The sequence below is a fragment of the Mollisia scopiformis genome, assembly GCF_001500285.1.
Source record: "Mollisia scopiformis unplaced genomic scaffold LY89scaffold_28, whole genome shotgun sequence".
Taxonomy (NCBI): domain Eukaryota; kingdom Fungi; phylum Ascomycota; class Leotiomycetes; order Helotiales; family Mollisiaceae; genus Mollisia; species Mollisia scopiformis.
Genome location: NW_017263608.1, coordinates 133164 through 151316, shown reverse-complemented (window position 1 = coordinate 151316; position 18153 = coordinate 133164). Strand labels below are relative to the sequence as shown.

The 18153-nt window shown below is 47.5% G+C and overlaps 6 protein-coding genes across 6 annotated transcripts; 4 read left to right on the top strand and 2 right to left on the bottom strand.

Moving 5' to 3' along the window:
• Positions 1–1323: 1323 nt before the first annotated feature.
• Positions 1324–2399, top strand: LY89DRAFT_740662 (uncharacterized protein; the record flags this gene model as incomplete). The annotated part of the gene is made up of 4 exons (XM_018220616.1): positions 1324–1438; positions 1568–1624; positions 1748–2302; positions 2353–2399. 4 exons carry the CDS (start codon positions 1324–1326, stop codon positions 2397–2399), a joined length of 774 nt encoding a protein of 257 aa, XP_018063931.1.
• A 633-nt stretch (positions 2400–3032) lies between these two features.
• Positions 3033–4033, top strand: LY89DRAFT_761184 (uncharacterized protein; the record flags this gene model as incomplete). Its single annotated transcript, XM_018221538.1, has 2 exons — positions 3033–3132; positions 3257–4033. The coding sequence occupies 2 exons, from the start codon at positions 3033–3035 to the stop codon at positions 3904–3906; spliced, it is 750 nt and encodes a 249-aa protein (XP_018063930.1). The 3' UTR covers positions 3907–4033.
• A 737-nt stretch (positions 4034–4770) lies between these two features.
• Positions 4771–5563, top strand: LY89DRAFT_690056 (uncharacterized protein). Its single transcript, XM_018216023.1, has one exon. It carries the CDS (start codon positions 4797–4799, stop codon positions 5523–5525), a length of 729 nt encoding a protein of 242 aa, XP_018063929.1. The 5' UTR covers positions 4771–4796; the 3' UTR covers positions 5526–5563.
• Positions 5564–6106: 543 nt separating this feature from the next.
• LY89DRAFT_740659 (uncharacterized protein) lies at positions 6107–10784 on the bottom strand (the record flags this gene model as incomplete). The annotated part of the gene is made up of 8 exons (XM_018220615.1): positions 6107–6155; positions 6200–6797; positions 6846–7289; positions 7351–8191; positions 8240–8707; positions 8780–9918; positions 9977–10618; positions 10670–10784. 8 exons carry the CDS (start codon positions 10782–10784, stop codon positions 6107–6109), a joined length of 4296 nt encoding a protein of 1431 aa, XP_018063928.1.
• Positions 10785–11232: 448 nt separating this feature from the next.
• LY89DRAFT_597664 (mRNA triphosphatase CET1) lies at positions 11233–12645 on the bottom strand (the record flags this gene model as incomplete). The annotated part of the gene is made up of 3 exons (XM_018209989.1): positions 11233–11387; positions 11453–11933; positions 11983–12645. The coding sequence occupies 3 exons, from the start codon at positions 12643–12645 to the stop codon at positions 11233–11235; spliced, it is 1299 nt and encodes a 432-aa protein (XP_018063927.1).
• Positions 12646–14353: 1708 nt separating this feature from the next.
• On the top strand, positions 14354–18107 carry LY89DRAFT_627746 (26S proteasome regulatory complex, non-ATPase subcomplex, Rpn2/Psmd1 subunit). The gene is made up of 4 exons (XM_018211155.1): positions 14354–14646; positions 14716–15535; positions 15596–17620; positions 17670–18107. The coding sequence occupies exons 1-4, from the start codon at positions 14507–14509 to the stop codon at positions 17961–17963; spliced, it is 3279 nt and encodes a 1092-aa protein (XP_018063926.1). The 5' UTR covers positions 14354–14506; the 3' UTR covers positions 17964–18107.
• The last annotated feature ends 46 nt before the right edge of the window (positions 18108–18153 follow it).

Below are 18153 nucleotides of genomic sequence, written 5' to 3'. Positions count from 1 at the left end.
GCCAAGTCCGAGTCGAACTCGAATCAAATTCAACTGTAGACCTTGCAAGTCCAGTTCCACCTTGGTAAAAAGGGGCTAAACTCGCGAGTCCCGAGTTTAAGGGGCTGATCTAGCCTAATAAGGACATATAAATCTAGATGAATGCTGTCGACTCCGAGTCCAATTCACTACCAAAATGCTTTAAACCCGACTCGGACTCGGACTCGGACTTGCCTGACCTTGTCCATCCTGAAGGCTTGTATCTCTCTCTCTCACACACTTTCTTTCTCTACCTTTCACTTATTTATAGTTTCTGACCTTTACACATCGTTAGCTATACTAATAGTAAACTTTTAATCTTAGAATTAATGTAGTTGAGTGCATAATTCTGAGATTGATCTTCATTGCATAAAGTTTCGCGAGCTTCTAAGGCGGGGAAAACATTACAAACTTGAAGCTCAAGAGAGAATGTAAGATTACAAATGCGAGATATAAGCCACTTTCTCATAGCCTATACATAACTTGGATCATCTCGCAAGTTATTGTTCTGCCGGCCTACATACAACACCTACACAATTCACGGCTCCCCTATTTCCTCGGCTAGTCATGTGCACGTGACCAGGCTGCGTCCCTAGGTAGTAGAGCAAGGTGCTAGCAAAACAGCCTGTCGACAAGTGTCCACAGGCTGTAGAGACTCGACGGCTTATAACTAATCCGCACGGTCTTTATAGCTTATGAAAGTTCCGCAGCCTTTTCTCAGAACAGGGCAGTCCGCTAAGGTAAGTATAGGGAAACATACTTACCTATGTGTTAAAGTATGTGCACGCTAATAGTATGCAAGAGTCTCCCATGGCATCTTAGGAGTTTAATGGATCGGGTAGCATCCAAAGGATCATTCTCTCAACCTCTAGCCCGAAATTGTGATTCTAGGTTCTGATGTCTTGACAGCTGTGAGCATTAACACTTGAACAGCATACAACCATAATATAAGTAAATGTCTGAAAGTCTAGTTGATATGTTTCAAAGCTATATAAAGATACCTTTGCATTCTTTAAATAACACAGAAAGCTCAAATTACCTCGATTGTTGTTGCCTTCCTTATCCATTGAAATCTGGTAGGGATAGATCGGTGAATCGCCATGAACGAGGCTCCGCCTTGCCTCTTTGAGCCATCGGAATCAAACAAACCACTTCGAACCAAAGCACGCTTACCTCTTTGGGCTACGCGTCTGAAAAAATCACGCGACGAGGCGGCTGTCCGATCTGCTGTGCTGTATCTTTACCCTTTCCGTTCACGATCAACAAGAACAACCAAGAACAGACAAACTCAACACCAATTTCACAATGAGCACAAACTCCACAATGAGTGCAGACTCTGGCGCAAAAGTCCCAGAGGACTCTCCAAAAGAACTTCAGGTCAGCTTCCTCAAGTTCCCTCCTGAGGTCAGAGACATGATCTGTAAGTCTAATTTCGCTTCACTTCGACATCATTTCAGGAGGCAGCTCCTCCCAACCCTGGAAACAACTCCTCTGATGAGCTCCTTGGCTCTCAGATCTCTGTGAAAAGTGTATACTGATATGTCAATAGACGATCTTCTGGTGGAGAGCGAGTACTCAATTGACATATTGTCACTAAAGAGAAAGAGTACGTCAAATCCTGCCTTTAGTTTTGTAATCATCCTAGGGCTGAAGACTTTGAGATCCTCTCTTCGTATAAGCTCTTCGGTTTCTAAGTCTCTATGAGAGCTGCACACTGACATGTCTATAGCTGGTTCGCGCAAGAAGTCCGATTCCGCAGATCCCAACGCCATCCTCAGGGCAAATAAACAAACATACAGTGAAGGAAGCGCAAGACTCTACACCGTGAACACCTTCACTGTTGGCAACGGATGGTGGAACTCCAGCACAGTTCCCAACCTCAAAGGTCTCCAATCGTTCATCCGAACAGTTCCCAAAACCTTCATCTCCTTGATCAAAAACCTCAACATACGTGTCAGCTTCCTATGTAACTTTGACGGAGATGCTTACTACTTGGATGTCCATGCCACCGAAGACCTACTCGATACTCTCTGGATTGTCCAGAAGCACTTCGATGGTGTGAAAAATTTGGAATGGGTTATCACTATGGACAACATCCGCAATCTTCGTGGACCATCAGATCCGGAAGCGGGAACCTGGGCCATAGCATATTCTGGCCATCATATTGTTCGTTATGCAGTACAGAGCTTGTTAGAGAGTCTGACACCCCTGAATTCATACCACTATACATTTGGCGTACGCCTGAAGGACGAAGAGGTGAAGAGGTTCCTGGCAGTTGTTCTTGGTTGGAAAGATAAAGTATCGGAGTCGCAGGAGTCTATTGACAAGTCATAGTGGAAAAGGATTGGAAAAGGGTTGGTAACGGCGGTGTTGAGGATTGAGAGTAGCGGTTCGCTGGTCTACTGGAATGGCTGCCTGTCAAATTATATGGTCCAGAATCACTTCTTCAAGGGGATAATGTCTGAGACTATGATTTCTTCTCTTAGTGTAAGCACTCCTGGAGGGCTTTTTGCATGGTTTCTGTAGTCCGAAGCAAATCGAATATGTAAAATTATCAAGGAATTACTTGAATCCCAATGAACATTGGCCGACTAGAGATTTACCCCTTAACAAAAACAGCATTCGCTCCATTGGAACTAGGTATATAAACATGCTAGTGCACTGTAGAAAGATTTTCTTACCTTGATTTCCGTATCAAATGAGATAACACTAGACATGATATAACTAGCTCACACAACACAGCTGCGGCCGCTCTAAGCGTAACTCCTGAAAAAGATTCGGCCTTGTTGCAAGGACGCTAAGGATGCTAGAAAAGTTAACTGGATCTCATTCCTCTTCTTAAAATATCTTCCCATATCAACCACCACCTTGCTGCCACACCAACATCAACAAAAGTCAAGAGAACACAGTACGAGCACTTGCATCTTTGCTTGCAACAATTCCAGATATCGAGATCCTCGAATCCAATCAACACACCACATCATTGTCACTTGCGCCTTGCTCCGACCTACACCATGGATCCAGTTATCGTCACAGTCGAAACCAAGGCGAAGGCCGCTCAAGAAACCTGTCGCTTTCTCATTATGCTCCCTCCAGAAGTGCGAGATATGATCTGTATGTCAAGCCCTCTTAGTCTCATTTGGGACGACTCAAGAGCTGGGTGCTCGGAACGCTCTCTCGGGAGAACTCGTCTTGGTTCTTTGATAACTTTGGAAAACACATACTGATATATTAGTAGATCGCTACCTCCTGGTAAAAGACACACCCATCAGAATAACACCACTGCCTCACATCCCAATTTCGCGCCCGCGAACCTTCCATTCAGCAATCCTCCGCACAAACAAGAAGATCTACGAGGAAGCACGCTCCATCTTCTATTCAGCCAACTTGTTCGTTGTAGGCAATGGGGATACGTATACTCGCAATGTTCCTAATCTAGAGGGCCTCAAGGTCTTCATCAAGCGAGTTCCGAAATCTTGCCTCCCAATGATCAAGAACATAGAGTTGGAAATGCGCTTAAAGCCGCTTTATCCGACCTTAACACTGCCTGAATTTGGTAACGGGTATATCATGTCTTCTCTGTCCGAAGACAAGTTTACCACCATCTGTGCCATTCTAAAGGCCTATTTTCACGGCTTCAGTACTCTTCGGATTATGAGTTGTGTCCGTGGGGGTCTTTCGATATCAAATGGTGTGATTCTCACGAGCGCGCAATCGCGTGGACATATGAAAAAGGGTGTAGACTTGTTGAGAGAGTGGGGTCCGGAACCTGCTGAGGATAGCGACTGCATCGATTTCACGTTCTTGGAGGACCTGCGATTGACGAAGCAGCAAGTAGAAAGCTTTCTGGACGCTATGGCTGACAAGGAAGCTCTACAAAAATATTAGGAGATCCTAAAGAAGACTTGAGAGTTGGCTCGTACGTATCGGAATGCCGTGGCTTGGAAGAAGACCTGACCCTGGTGTTGTACTGTAAGACTTATATTGGGGTTTGCTTTCCGGTAATTGATTGAAGGAACCTTGAGACACCTATTGCGAGTCTCTTCACCTTGTCTTGCAGTTGGAAGATTCTGGTTGGACAAATAAGCTGCGGATAAGTGGTATGGAGCATTGACGGATCAGGATTTAGCTCTATACCCAATACCTCAGAGAGCAATGTATTACCTTCTTCTACATGGCTTAGCAACTTGAGAACTGTTGATTCAATTGCTTGACTCTTTTGGTCCATTGTGACCATTGCGAGACTCTAAATCAATTTGAATGTTCTAATATTGAGAAGTGATGAAGAATCTGAAATCACGTGGAATTCGTTGAGGCAAGGACATTAAGAGGTAAGGAGATCGAATGTACATTCCGAAACTTTTACGAACTCATTACAGATTAAATTTAGATGAACAACATTTCCCTTTCAAAATGCTTCAAAAGCTCCCTTAGAGAGGTCTGTTTTGGAGGAGCTGTAGAGTACTTTACGTGACTTACCTCGCTTATAAAGTTGAAGGCAACACTTGACTCACTTGCCGCTTTTGATCGACTTCTCCATCCGAACGCACCTTCCCGACGACAACAAAACAACAAAAGCTTTCGAATCCTCCAATGCTGCTCCCAATTCAAGCCTCAGTATATCTTCGAGACAATATAAATTTCGATGACCGCGAGCCTTGCCAAACGGCGTTCCCGAAAACCATATCAGATCAGCTCCCGAAGCAATGGTGCGGACACGCTCAGGACTTCGTACCGAGCCACCAACCTTCACAGACTTCCTGGGACTGATTCCGGAAATGCGCAACAAAATCTACGAGATCTTGCTGCTCGAGGACCATGAGATTGATTTCGATAAACAACGGAGACCCTTGTACGACCTTCGGAGCCTCTCTCTTGTCAATAAGCAGGTCAGCAACGAAGCCCGATGGATCTACTTTTCAATCAATACCTTTCGTCTCGAGACCGGATTCTTGTCAATCAATAGCCCGATTCAGTTTCTGAGACGCATTCCCATCAAATGTGCGCCGGCAGTCAGACGTCTCACCTTCACCACTTTTCTCGGTATCAAGCTTCAACCAGAGACAGATGTCCTACCTAAACCACGGAAGTTTGACCCAAAGAATATCACCGAGGTATCACGCGCTGTGGATGGCTATCTGAAGAAAATGACTGATGCAAGACGCGCCGAGGATATGGCTAACTACCGCTTCGACATCAACGACCAACAACGTCTGAACATCGGATCTCTGCATATGGCCATCCGCAATCACTTTCCGCACCTCGCGTCATTGAACATTGAGTTCATCAAGGTATCTTTTGTTCCGTTCTCGCTGTATGCCGCAGATGGGATCCTGGGTGATAACGCTGCGGAGCTGGCGCACCTTTTACAGCCTCTATTCAAGTTTCCTGAATTCCGCAAGATAACCTTAGTACAAAAGTCAGATGTGAAACTGGACTGGCTGGCTGAGAAGATTCGGGAAGCAAGAGAAGCTCCGGTGGGAGTAGTCAAAGTGGTTCAAGCGTGATTAGTGGGGTCTGTCTTGGTGGCCAAAGGCGTTCTGGGCTTTTGCTATTTGATGAAGAAACGCGTATAATACTGTACAATCGGTGGAGTTCGCAATGACTTTCACACATTTCGGGGCGTTGTGCGAACTTGCTTCTGGGCAAAGCGTACTGTACATGGCTTGTTTGATTTACTTAGCAGGGAGTCTCTTACGCAGCTTTGCTCTTAGGAGTCCAGCTAAGTCCTTGAAACTCATGCCTCCTTCCCAAGTGACCAATGTTGCTTATTCTGCATGCTGAAACGTCCCAAGTATCATAAGCAATGCCGATTCCAATTCTATAACTCTGGTAAATTCAACCTTCTCCAAGAGGTAGACCTAGAAGAGTACATTTGAGACCCCATAAACAATGCCCAGAAGTGCTGGGATATTTGTGATTTCAGACAATGTACAATCGTGGGGTTGACTGAGCAAACAGTGCCTCGGAAGCAGCTTGATGTTCTATTGTCTCTTTTCTCCACCTCATATTTAGCAAATCCTTTGCTGTACACGCTCTCCATACACTTCCAAGATACTTCACATTGTTCGGAGTGATCGTATACAATCTAGATCAACAAGGAAATATCCCACACAACACCAAATCTATACCAATGCCTACTTCACTCAATTCCTGCATGTCTCCAATCTACTCCATCCACCTCTCATCCAACGCCTCAATGAAGCCCACATCAACATTAACAAAGCTCTTCCAAAGATCAACCTCCTGCCTCCACGGCCGCGTCTGAATCGCAAACGTCGTCGCAGACGCCAGCCTAAGCAAATCCTTCTCATCAACTCCCATAACCAAGTACTTCTCTCTCTTAACCACAACCCTATCTTTCAAGTATTTCTTGAACGGCTCAACTCGCTGTTGGGCAGTGATATGGATAGACCATTCAGAACACGGCATGTCTTTCGGCACGAATTTCCAGATGAAATTCCTACCTTGGAGGTCTCGGAAGGACGTCGCGTCGTGATTGTCGTGTCCGATCATGAGCGGGTAGAAGTGTGGCGCACTCCATAGAGACAGGACTGCGAAACGGGCACCGGGATGCTTCTTAGTGAAGGCGCGAGCGAATGCTTTGAAGGATGGGACGTCGTAAGGATTCTTCACATGGGGTGGCATTCGGACTGTTTCGATTTGGTCTCGTGCTTCGAAATAGAGGTCATATTTATCGCGCCCGGGCTCTTTAGCTGCGAAAGCTTGAGTTTCGTGGTATGTGTCTGCTCTGGTGCGGATGACGCCAGCCTTGTATACTTGACAAGATTGTTAGATAGAAAGTTTTGGAGAAGTGGGAAACTTACAATGGGCTATTATTGGTCGAATAACAATGTCCCACTCTTCAGGAAAATCTTCAGGAAGATACTGGGCAGCTTTGGCGGCGGCGTCGAACTCTTCGTAGAATTCAGCTGGGCGAGTCTTATTTGAGTGATGCGAGCGCTCGTCTTGAGGGGCTTTGGCCCGTTCTTCTTGTCTAAATAAGAGCGAGTCTTTGAAGCCTTCACCGTCTGCCGAGGCAAAGAAGTCTTGATGGAAGAATGGAGTCATTTTGGCAATGGCTTTGTGGAGATCCTTCTTATCCTGAGAAAGATCTAACTCGTGTATCAACTTGAAAGCCAGTATCACAGGCGCATAATCGAAAACTTCATGATTGTACTTCCGAATCTTTTTGATCATCTTCGTCATCTCGGTGTAGCGTATTTGGGCGTGGGGTGAGAGGTCCGCTTTATGCCACACTACTTTGAATACTGCATTGCTGAGTCAGCTTGTCGAGCCTGTCACTGCCCGATTTCTATTCTCTTGGCAAACTAGGATAGGAGAGGAGGAGCAATTGATCATGAAGGAAGAGCAGTAGGGGCGAGGCAGGATTCTGAGTTTTCTCACCCTTTGCTTTCTCCCTATCTAGGAACGTCATGAATTCTTCCCTCATTTCCGACTCTTTGGGCTTAGTATTGGGCCGAACTCGGTGAGAATGACCGCTCTTTAGCGAAAGTTTCTTCATGGCTTCTTTCAGTTCACTAGAGAAAGGCATCCGATGGAAGATTTCGTTGGGCGTGATTGGTAGATCTTCATGTGTATCAGAGACAGTCGACTCTTCTTCTTCATGGCCCTCTTGAAGGCCTTCGGAGCCGTTGTCCTCCGATAGGTCGGCTTCAAGATCATCCTCGTCTTCCCACTCGGAGTCGTATTCCAAATTCTCATCGTCGGTGTCTTCCGTGTACTCAGAATCCCACCCTTCGATGAAGCCTTGACAAGTGAACGTCTCCTCCCATTGACTAAGCGGTTCAATTTTTCCAATCTGAGAAGGGTCCAACATCTGCGCCTCACGTTCTTCAGGAAACAGGACCTCGCCTTCTAATTCGTCGGCTTTAGTGTAGAATAAATTCATTGGAAACGTGTTATCCTCCTCGAACACTTTTCTCGCAGGTGCAAGCCCAGACGCATTCTTACCCCATGGGTCATCAACTGTGCCGTACCTGAACTTTACGTCTGGGCTATGTGAGTTGTCGTAGATGCTCTTCACGTCGTCTCCCGGCTTAATATCTCTTACACGATGGGTAGTTTCGTCTTTGTAGAGAGTTCTAATTACTGGAGCTACAGGATTGTAGAGGTCTGGAGGAGTACGGCATCGCAGGGCTTTCGTAAGTGTCTATAACTGGTCAGTGACAACGGTCCATGAGAAGATGCAGATACAAACCTCCTGCACAGCGTTGTACAAACAAGGGAAAGGCTCTCCAGCTTCCAAGTCCCAAACATACACGTCGTAGTATTCTTTGAATGAAAAGCTCCATTGTCGAAACTTATCCATATCATCGAAGAAGTCCGGACCAATGCTTTTGATGATCTGCCAATCATCATTCCGGGATACTCTTCCAAGTCCCGATTTTTGACGATAGAGCCAGCGCTGATCTTCTGGAGGTTTGATTAGAAGACGTCCAGACTCTGCATCTCGGACAAGAACCAGAAGTCGGTGACTTTGCATGGACAAGTATTGAACCAAGCGACGACTGGCTTGGTTATCCCTTTTTATATGAGCACAAATGAAGTTTCGAGCTTCGAATGCGTTATGGGAGCGTCGGACTGGGCCACGGCGTCCGCCCTCCTGAATTCTGACTGTGAGATCACGCGCATCAGGTTTCGCACTTTCGAAATAAACAATAAAGCCCTGTTAGAAGAGGATATGTCAGCAGTGAGACAAGACTATAGACTCGGGCATGCAAAGTAAATAATGAATTACCAGCTGCAACATTTGCTGCCGCCACCTATTTCCAACCCATTCAGCCCAATTCTTCCCCGGAAAATAACCCCAAATTGCAAGGACATTCAGCTCGAAGAATTCATCCCAATGTCGACATAGCGCAATGGCGTCGTGTAGATTGCTTTCTTTTGCCATGACGCAGAAGTGTAGCCAACCTCCTCGGTTCATGGCTTTGCTGCTGGGATAGTTCCAGATTGTGCGACCACAGATCTTGACTTTGATCTTTCCAGTGGGCGAAGGGGAAGCGCCTTGGGTATTGCCGAAATCGACAGCACCCCCACCCTCCCCAAGCATTTCACTTACTGTCGGCATTGGAGCCCCCATTGCCTCTGCAGCTCGCTTCGTCTTTTCTCGCTTTGAAACCCACTTGTCCGGCAAGTCCCCCTTTCTCTTCTGAAACACATGCAAGTCAGAATATGGAGCTGCGGGTTCCTCGGCTTCTTCTCGAGACGGCTCAAGGTCTTCATCGGTCTCTTCGTTAACTCGAAAGAAATCTGCACATGCGTCACGGATATCCTGGAGGCTTGGATTTTCCATCTTCAAGCACAAATCTCTAAGCTCTCCAGTTGTTACTTCTTGATCTGCTAGGAACTCCTCGACGATGTTCGCTCGTAGAGCTGCTGGGAGCAAGGCCGCGTGGCCAAGAAGTAATCGACAGAATAGAAGATGCTTGATTTGGAAAATCTCGTCTTGTAAGCGTTTGATCTCGTCCTCTGGAAATGTGATCGTTTTGGTTGAGATGACTGGATTTTCGATGGTCCCAGCAATCATCATACCAACCACATTATCGTTGTTGAAATCCTCGCCGTTTTTCAGTCTATCGTGCATTTCTTGCCGTGTTTCTATGAGGCTCTTGTCTGGTTCGGGAGCAGGAGCTGTTGTTTGAGTTGAGGAACTGGCGCTGTTAGAAGTTTTCTTCTTTTTCTTTGACTTTGACTTGGGCTTCGGCTTCTTGGCGGAGTTGGATGCAGAAGGGCTGTCCACTAATGTGACGTTGGAATTTGGGGAAGAATCGGGAGGGTCTTTCGATATAGCGATCGATGCGCCAGTGGAGTCCTCCTTGGTGATATCCGGAATGCTTTCAGACGCTGTCATCCAAAGAAAGGTCTGGATCAGATCTGCACGAGTGATTAGTAAGTAGCTGGGCGGGACAGGTCACGAATTGGGGTAGAGTACCGATATAGCTTCCTCTGCTATCCTCCAGGACATCCTCGATGGGATCCCAATCCATTTCGTCATCCTCTTCCGCTCTTTCACCATTTCTCTCTCGCTCAGCCATTCTCTCCTTATAAATCTGCTCGAGAAAAGCATCTTCCCTCAACTTATCCTCTTTAGCTCTCTTGTCATTTTGCCTCAGCTGAGCCGCTTTCCAATGTCTTCTGAACATTGCAGCTTCTGCCTTAACCTTCTTCTGCTCTTTCTCCCCGTTCTTTCCTTCATCGTCCTGGCATTCTCTGACCCATGTGTACCACTTCTGCTTCTTGTACAAAAACTCTGATGTCTGTCGCTCCAGCTTTTCCAGAGCTCGAACAGTTGAGGATTTCTGGCTTTGGAGATGTTCGACCCATTTGACATGGCCATAGTCCATGTCCTGTGAACAGAAGCGACTCATATGCAGTTTTCGGGCACGGATGACCCTTTCCAGGAGCTGAAGTCTGAGGAATAGATGATCGTGAATTTCCTTGAGTGTTTCATGACTTGAGACATCTTCATATGTCAGGCTATGCAGCGGCGCTTTGGCTGCAGCAAGGTAATTTGGAGAATTTTCCACGAGGCGATCAAGCTTTGCATTTCGAAGCTTGTAACCTCGATAGAGACCTGTCTGTGTAAGAATGTATTATTTAGGCACAGTGATCCAGAGGTGCCTACCTTGGCATTGTCTCGAATGGAAAGCGCAGAAGAATCCGTTCAAAGAAGTGGCAGTCTCGATGCACCTCTTCTCGTCTGAGACATTCAAGGCCTGACACTGCGAAGGATTATCCATTTATGACCAGCAAGATGTCACGACTTGTTACACCTGAACAAGAAAGAAATGCACGTCCCCAGGAACTATCTGTGGGGTTGAAAAAGCAATCCACAAGTCGAGGCGGTGAGGTGAAGTGTTAGTTGTGGGGAAGCGCGTCTACTTCGCGAGTGCCCGTGCAGAAGAAGCTACGCTTTATCAAGGTTAAGGATAGAAATGATCGTTGGACTTTACTCGATTGGGCTGATACATGATCACGTGAATAAAAGGGGGTTTCATCAAGGTAAGTCGAGATTGCTAATGTGTACGCACATTGCCACATCTCCTGATTACTATTTGCCAGCTGCTACATTCCGTATTGCAGACTTCCGTTATCCGTGCCAGGAAAGAAACGCCAGGTATCAAGCTACCAGCACATCTCCAGTGGACGCTAAAAGGACGACTACCTAATAAATATCTCCAAAACTGGTTATTGAAATGGTGTAGCCCTCGCAAGGACTCGAACATTGCTCACTAAACCTTCAACCAATGCCAAATACTCGTTGGTACTGCCTGCTGCCGCCTTCTGGCCTTGCTCGCGGACTGCTGCAGTAGAGACTTCGATTTCAAGTTCATGCTCCTTCACTATCTGAGGCCCACCGACCTGTCTGAAGTTAGCATCAAGACCTGGGGCTTCACGGAAATAGAACTTGCCTGTATGTTTGAGGTTTGAGTGACTTGAGTGAGATCGAATTGGTACACAGATTGAGTGTAGCTTAAACGATCCTTATTACGATCAGGTTGCCGATCACTGGTCGAGGCGGCTATGATATCTTCAACGTCCATGTCGAATTTCATTTCGAAGTTGATACTGATGCGACAGTCAAGAGCTTGTTTCGGCATGTAAATGTCAAGGTTTGCAACTCGGCACTTGATAATCTTTGCCAGGACTTGGCCCGTCTTTTGATCGTGACTGATCCGGACCCTGATTCTTTGGCGTGAATTGAGTTGCTCTCTAACTGCCGCTGGGAGACTAGAGTACATCGTTTGTGGGAGTTCATAGAATGTGTCTCTTTCTCGGCGATGATTGTAAATAATCTTGACGCGCTCCTTTGAATCAGGCAAAGGATTTGGTGCGTAAGATTCTTGTACTCGCTTATTTAGGAACTCGTTGAGAGTTCGGTGCTGAGTCTGGCAGTATTTTAGCATTTGCTGATAGATTCAAGGGGATACAACAAACCTCGGTCATGGAGCTTCTGAAAGTAAGTCCAGTGTTCGCCCTGAGAACACATTCGGAGTCGATAGGTAAGATGTATCTCTCGTTCGTATCTTTGTCAATGATTTGACCCAGCTTGGCTTCGATTTCGATGTCAACACCTCTGCTTGCCAACTCGCCCAGATCGTTGCGGGAAACGACATGTGAATACAAGAAGTCGGCTACCAACTTTGATATATCATCTTGTGGCCTGGTATTGGTGATGGACTGCTCCCAGGGTCCTAGGATCACCGACGGATCCTCTTTCACCGTGTTTGGAAGGGGTGCAACTCGGATAGATGGAGCAGGAAGTTGGTTGTTGCCATTCATCTCAGTTTTGATAGGTGGAGGACCTTGATTGGCAGGGTATATTCCCAGAGGAAGCTTTCCATTCGCCTTGAGATTTGTCTTAGTGCTCATACTTAATGGTGCTTTGCTTCGGACACTGCGAGCCCAAATCGGTGGTTCTGTATATCGGATACGCTTTTTAGGTGGTGGTTGAGGAGAACTTGATACGACTTTACTGTCGCCGTTTGTCTGTGGCTTGGCTTCACGTTCTCCTACTCGCCGAGGCTCTTCAATTGCGGCGTTCCTGTCTTCAATCTTGCGCTTCGAAGAATTGTACCCGTTTTCCGTCTGCGGGATCATAATATCTCCCCGAGGTTGGCTTGGTAGACGAGTCTTGGGACTCACACTAACACTGCGCTCCCTCTCGCTCTGTGACCTCCTATGTTGTTCACTTGTTGATGTTCTCTGTGAATGTGGATCGTAAGCACTCGGTGTGCTTGGTAATCTTGGGATCGAGGCGGGTACTGGTTGGGCAGGCGAGGTTTGAAAGTGGCCGAATGGCCCAGGTGGGATACCTCGCTGCTGATATGGACTTGGTGGTTGTCCAAACGGTCCTGAAGCTTGCCTTTGAGTTATTGGAGGCCCAAGAGGTGTTCCAGGTTGCGAGTGTTGAGATTGCTGAGACTGCTGCCGCTGGTGCTGGGTAATCTGAGAAGGTGGAAAAGGCGTGGTTGTAGAGACTGGACTGTCTTGAGAATACTGGTTGCTGAAGTATTGTTGTTGGCTGTGGGCAGATGTGGGTGTAGAATTCGAAAGCGAGGATTGTGACCGCTGGTGTTGAAGGATTGGATGGGGAGCACCAGGTATGCCAATTGGAGGTGTTTGAGGAGCAGGCGAAGCTTGACTGTACGAGTTATGGAGATGAGGTGGAGGAGGAGGAGGATTCGATTGCGGATAGCTCTCTCTCTGCTGAAGATTGGGCGGATACTGTTGATGTTGCGCGGGACTTTGAGGTGTCTGGTAGGTTTGCGGAAAGGGATATTGGCTGGCAGAGGACGAAGGTGTGTGCTGGTAAGGCGATTGAGCCGAATAAGATCTGGCAGGAGAGCGCAAGTCGTTTTGAGGAGGTGCTTGAATGGGCGGTGGTGGAGGAGGTCGACCTTGATAATTGCTCTGATATGCAGTTGGTGAATTATATGGTCCACTAGGTTGTGCACCGTAGTCTTGCGATGGATGTTTGCCCGGCGAGGGGTGCGGCGGATGACTATATTCTCGATGAAAGCCTTGTTGAGGATGAGCTTGCACCGGAGTGACTGGCGCAGCTTGCTTGGAGACAGAGCTCTCCCCAGCTTCCGAGTTTATGATCGATCTGAGGTCCATAGTGTTTGCGATTCGGCCTCGCAGCTCCAGACCAGGCGCACCTTGCCGCGGGCTACGAGTGACTCGGAATATCGATCGAAAGGGCGTTCATCTGACGAAAGATGCTGCTGGTATCTGGCTATACACAAACATCCGACAACGATTACTGATGCTGGCGCAAACGGATCAGGACAAAGGATGGACGAAAGCCCACACAAGAGACAGCGAAGGTAACAACGACTTAGGTCTCTCTCGTTGATGTCGTGAGGATCGCTGTAGGGAGTCGCACAGTCTACAGATACATGGTCGAGCCCGCGGTCGTGATGGCAGGGAAGAATCACAGATGAAGATGGTCTTGAGGTCAACAAGATGCCATTTTGGAAATTCCCTTGGCTGCCGACGGGACCTCCTGAATACCTAGTGTTCGATTTCATGCAGGTAGATGCGCACGTGAGGCACGCCGCAATAGCTTATCTAAATGTCTGGAAGACGAATTGTACATTCTAGAGAAGGAAATGGTTCATTATAGATTTAATAATTGAGAATATACCCCCATTCGCTGTGCTTTTGTTTCGCGGACCAAAATTGAATTTTTGGGTGACGCGCGTGTACGAGAGCGGCCTTATTTTCGCCTGAGGCATCAAGTGAGTTTTTGGCCTAGCTCAGAATAGGTTGCCGCGACCCAGAGCTTGTCACGTAACCAAGCTGTGCCTGGCGAAGTCAGTCAAATGTAATCAACACCGAGATCCTTTCCATCAAACAACTCCACTGCACAACGACCTGTTTTCTTTCTGCGCATCCATCGTCTCCAAGATAATACAAATCTTCCCTCCTTTATCTATCATTTATTTCTCATTCGACCATGCCTGGCCTGACTTCAGCCTCCGGAGTCTTGGGCTTCCTCCACGATGAAGAGCCCGAGCTCAAGGTGTTTGCTCTGCAGACCCTGAACGACGACATCGACACTCTGTGGACTGAAGTTGCTGGGTCCATTGGTCAAATGTAAGTCCTCGTCCATAGATTGCTTCTCCTTGCTACCATATACGTCGTTGAACTGACTCGCCCCTTCAGTGAAGCCTTGTACGAAGATGAAACCTTTCCCGAGCGACAACTGGCGTCCCTAGTATTAGCCAAAGTCTACTATCATCTCCAATTCTACAATGAGAGTATGACCTTTGCTCTCGGCGCGGGCGATTTGTTCAAACTTGACTACGAGGGCGAATTTGAGGAAACCATCATCTCGAAATGCGTGGATACATACATCAGTCTCTCGGTCACCAAGCACTCCACTCCCCAAGAATCTTCGAAAGCTGGGCCTCTTCCTACCTTGGCAACCTCTTTCGCAGCTGGGACAGATGATGCTGCAGCCGCTGCAGCTCTCACTTCGCCTACGACTCCATTCTCTCAATCTACCTTGCCTTCCAAGTCACTACTATCAAGAGCCTCAACGGAAAATTTGTTGGATCCAACTGGCTCAGAAGGGACAACAGGGGCAATTCCGATACCGGATAGAGCTACACAATCGGCCCTGAACCAAGTCATCGAGCGACTGTTCGAGAGTTGCTTGCGCGAGGGCAGATACCGTCAAGTCGTTGGCATCGCTGTCGAGGCGAGAAATCTTGAAGTGCTACGCCGGGTCATCAAGCGTGCGAGCTCCGAGTCTCGCACTAAGCAAACCGAAGGTGTACCTGGGCCTTCAGAAGAGCTGATGGAGTACGTCTTGGGTATCTGCATGGATGTAGTTCAGGAGAGGGCCTTGCGAACAGAGATCTTAAGGTTGATCCTGGATTTGCTGAACGAAATTCCCACTCCCGACTATTTCTCGATTGCGAAGTGTGCAGTGTATCTGGATCAAGACGAACAGGCGTCGGAAATGCTACAGAAGTTGACAGTATGTATAATGATTATTGACTACGCGCGTTGGACTATGTTTTGGCTGACATATTCATAGGCCAAAGGCGATATCACTTCGACGGCAACCGCATACCAAATCGCTTTCGACCTGTACGACAATGGAACTCAAGAGTTCCTAGCTAAGGTCATTAAATCTCTTCCAACTAACCCCGAAGGAACAGAAGAAGCAGAGGATCCGACCATCAGCCGAATCCGCAAGATCCTCAACGGAAGTGAGACCATCAGACTCAACCTCGAATTCCTCTACCGCAACAACCATACAGATTTGAGCATTTTGAATAAGGTTCGGGATAGTCTGGAGGGACGAAACTCCATCTTCCATACAGCAGTCACGTTCTGCAATGCGTTCATGAATCAAGGGACTACAAACGACAAGTTCTTCCGTGATAATCTCGATTGGCTTGGCAAGGCTGTGAATTGGTCCAAATTTTCAGCAACTGCAGCTCTTGGAGTTATCCATCGTGGCAATCTTTCCCAATGTCGCAAGTTACTCGAGCCGTATCTGCCCAGAAGAACTTCGCTTGGTGGCTCCATTTTTAGCCAAGGAGGTGCTCTATACGCTTACGGATTGATTTATGCCAATCACGGTGCCGATGCACTTGATTATTTGAAGGAACAGTTCAATGATGCAAGCGAGGAAGTCATTCAGCACGGCGGTGCTCTTGGTCTTGGTATTGCCGGGATGGCTACTGGGTCGGAGGAGATCTATGAAAGTCTTAAGAATGTCCTCTACACCGATTCTGCCCTCAACGGAGAAGCTGTGGGTCTCGCGATGGGCTTGATCATGTTGGGTACAGGCAACATCAAGGCATTGGAAGACATGATTGCCTATGCCCACGATACCCAGCACGAAAAGATCGTGCGGGGTCTCGCTGTCGGCATGGGTTTGATCATGTATAGTCGCCAAGAAGGCGCTGATGAGCTCATTGAGGGTCTGCTCAACGATCCTGATCCAACTCTTCGCTATGGAGGCATTATGACCGTCGCTCTGGCCTATTGCGGCACAGGAAGCAACAAGGCTGTGCGCAAGTTGCTGCATGTCGCTGTTAGTGATGTTAACGATGATGTCCGAAGAATTGCTGTGATGAGCTTAGGGTTCATCCTCTTCCGCAAACCAGGAAGTGTGCCAAGAATGGTCGAATTGCTCTCCGAATCTTACAATCCCCACGTCCGATACGGTGCAGCTATGGCCCTTGGTATCTCTTGTGCGGGTACCGGACTCGACGAGGCTATCGATCTTTTGGAGCCTATGATCAAGGATCCAACAGATTTTGTGCGTCAAGGTGCTTTGATCTCACTCGCTATGATCATGGTGCAACAGAATGAAGTCATGAATCCGAAGGTCGCTGCCATCCGCAAGACCTTGAAGAAGATTGTCGGCGACCGCCATGAAGATGCCATGACCAAATTCGGTTGTGCCCTGGCTCTTGGTATCATTGATGCTGGTGGTCGCAATTGCACCATTGGGCTCCAGACTCAGACTGGCAATCTCAATATGGCCGGTATTGTTGGAATGGCAATATTCACACAATATTGGTATTGGTTCCCCTTCACCCACTTCCTCTCATTGAGCTTTACCCCGACCTCAATGATTGGACTTGATCACGATCTTGAGATTCCAAGCTTCAAGTTTCACAGTGCCACCCGTCCAAGCTTGTTCGATTATCCCCCTGAGCAAGAGGTGAAGACTGACGAAGCTCCCACTTTGATTGCCACTGCTGTTCTTTCCACCACCGCTCAAGCTAAGCGACGAGCCCAGAAGAAGGAGCGTGCCCAGCGCCGCGAAAGCATGGATATTGATCAAACACCAACTACGCCAAAAATCAGCCAAGCAGCTGGTGACAAGATGGATGTTGATGAGGAGACGAAAGACAAGGAAGGCAAGCCCGAAGAGAAGAAGGAAGGAGAAGCCGAGAAGGAGACTGGCACTGCTGCTGAGATTGCCAAGAAGAAGTTGGAGAAGGAGAAGGTCGGCCATGAGATTGAGAACATGTCCCGGGTCCTCCCTGCCCAGCTCAAGTTTATCAGTTTCCCAGCCGGCCGCTACAAGCCTGTCAAAAAGGTAAATAACTTGTTTGTTTCATTGGAAATCCTTTGCTAATAAAGCACAGCCAACTGGAGGTGTCATCTTAATGATTGATTCCCAGCCAAAGGAAGAGAAAGTCTTGTTGGAGGAGAAGCTGAAGAAGGCCTCAATTGAAAAGGCTGCCGCACCAACAACTTTGGAAGACATGCGCAATGAGTCTTTTAACCTGCGCCGACAAGCTGATGCACATGGTGAAGCATCTGGAGCCGCGGCTGCTGCAGGTGTCCTGACTGCAGTCGACGAAGATGAGGAAGGCGGAGCGGAAGCCGAAGTCCCTGCAGACTTCGAGTACTTCACGGATAATGAAGACGAGAACTAGATGATGTGTACTTTTAGATACTCTTCGTGTGTAGCCGTCCAATACGGATTAGGAGGCAGCGTCAGCACAAGAGATGTGTTAAGATGTTGTACTGTACAATATATACCACTGAGCATTTCCGCGCTGCTAGAGATGAGAACCGAGTGTGATCTGAACTAATGAAGGTTCCAGGTATGAATTTACAGGTGAT

Excerpts from the sequence above, each read along its gene's own strand:
- LY89DRAFT_690056 (XM_018216023.1), top strand. The coding sequence starts at position 4,797 with ATGCGCAACAAAATCTACGAGATCTTGCTGCTCGAGGACCATGAGATT.
- LY89DRAFT_627746 (XM_018211155.1), top strand. The coding sequence starts at position 14,507 with ATGCCTGGCCTGACTTCAGCCTCCGGAGTCTTGGGCTTCCTCCACGAT. Across the intron at positions 15,536-15,595 it reads AAATGCTACAGAAGTTGACA|GCCAAAGGCGATATCACTTC; the intron begins GTATGTATAATG and ends ACATATTCATAG. Across the intron at positions 17,621-17,669 it reads GCTACAAGCCTGTCAAAAAG|CCAACTGGAGGTGTCATCTT; the intron begins GTAAATAACTTG and ends AATAAAGCACAG.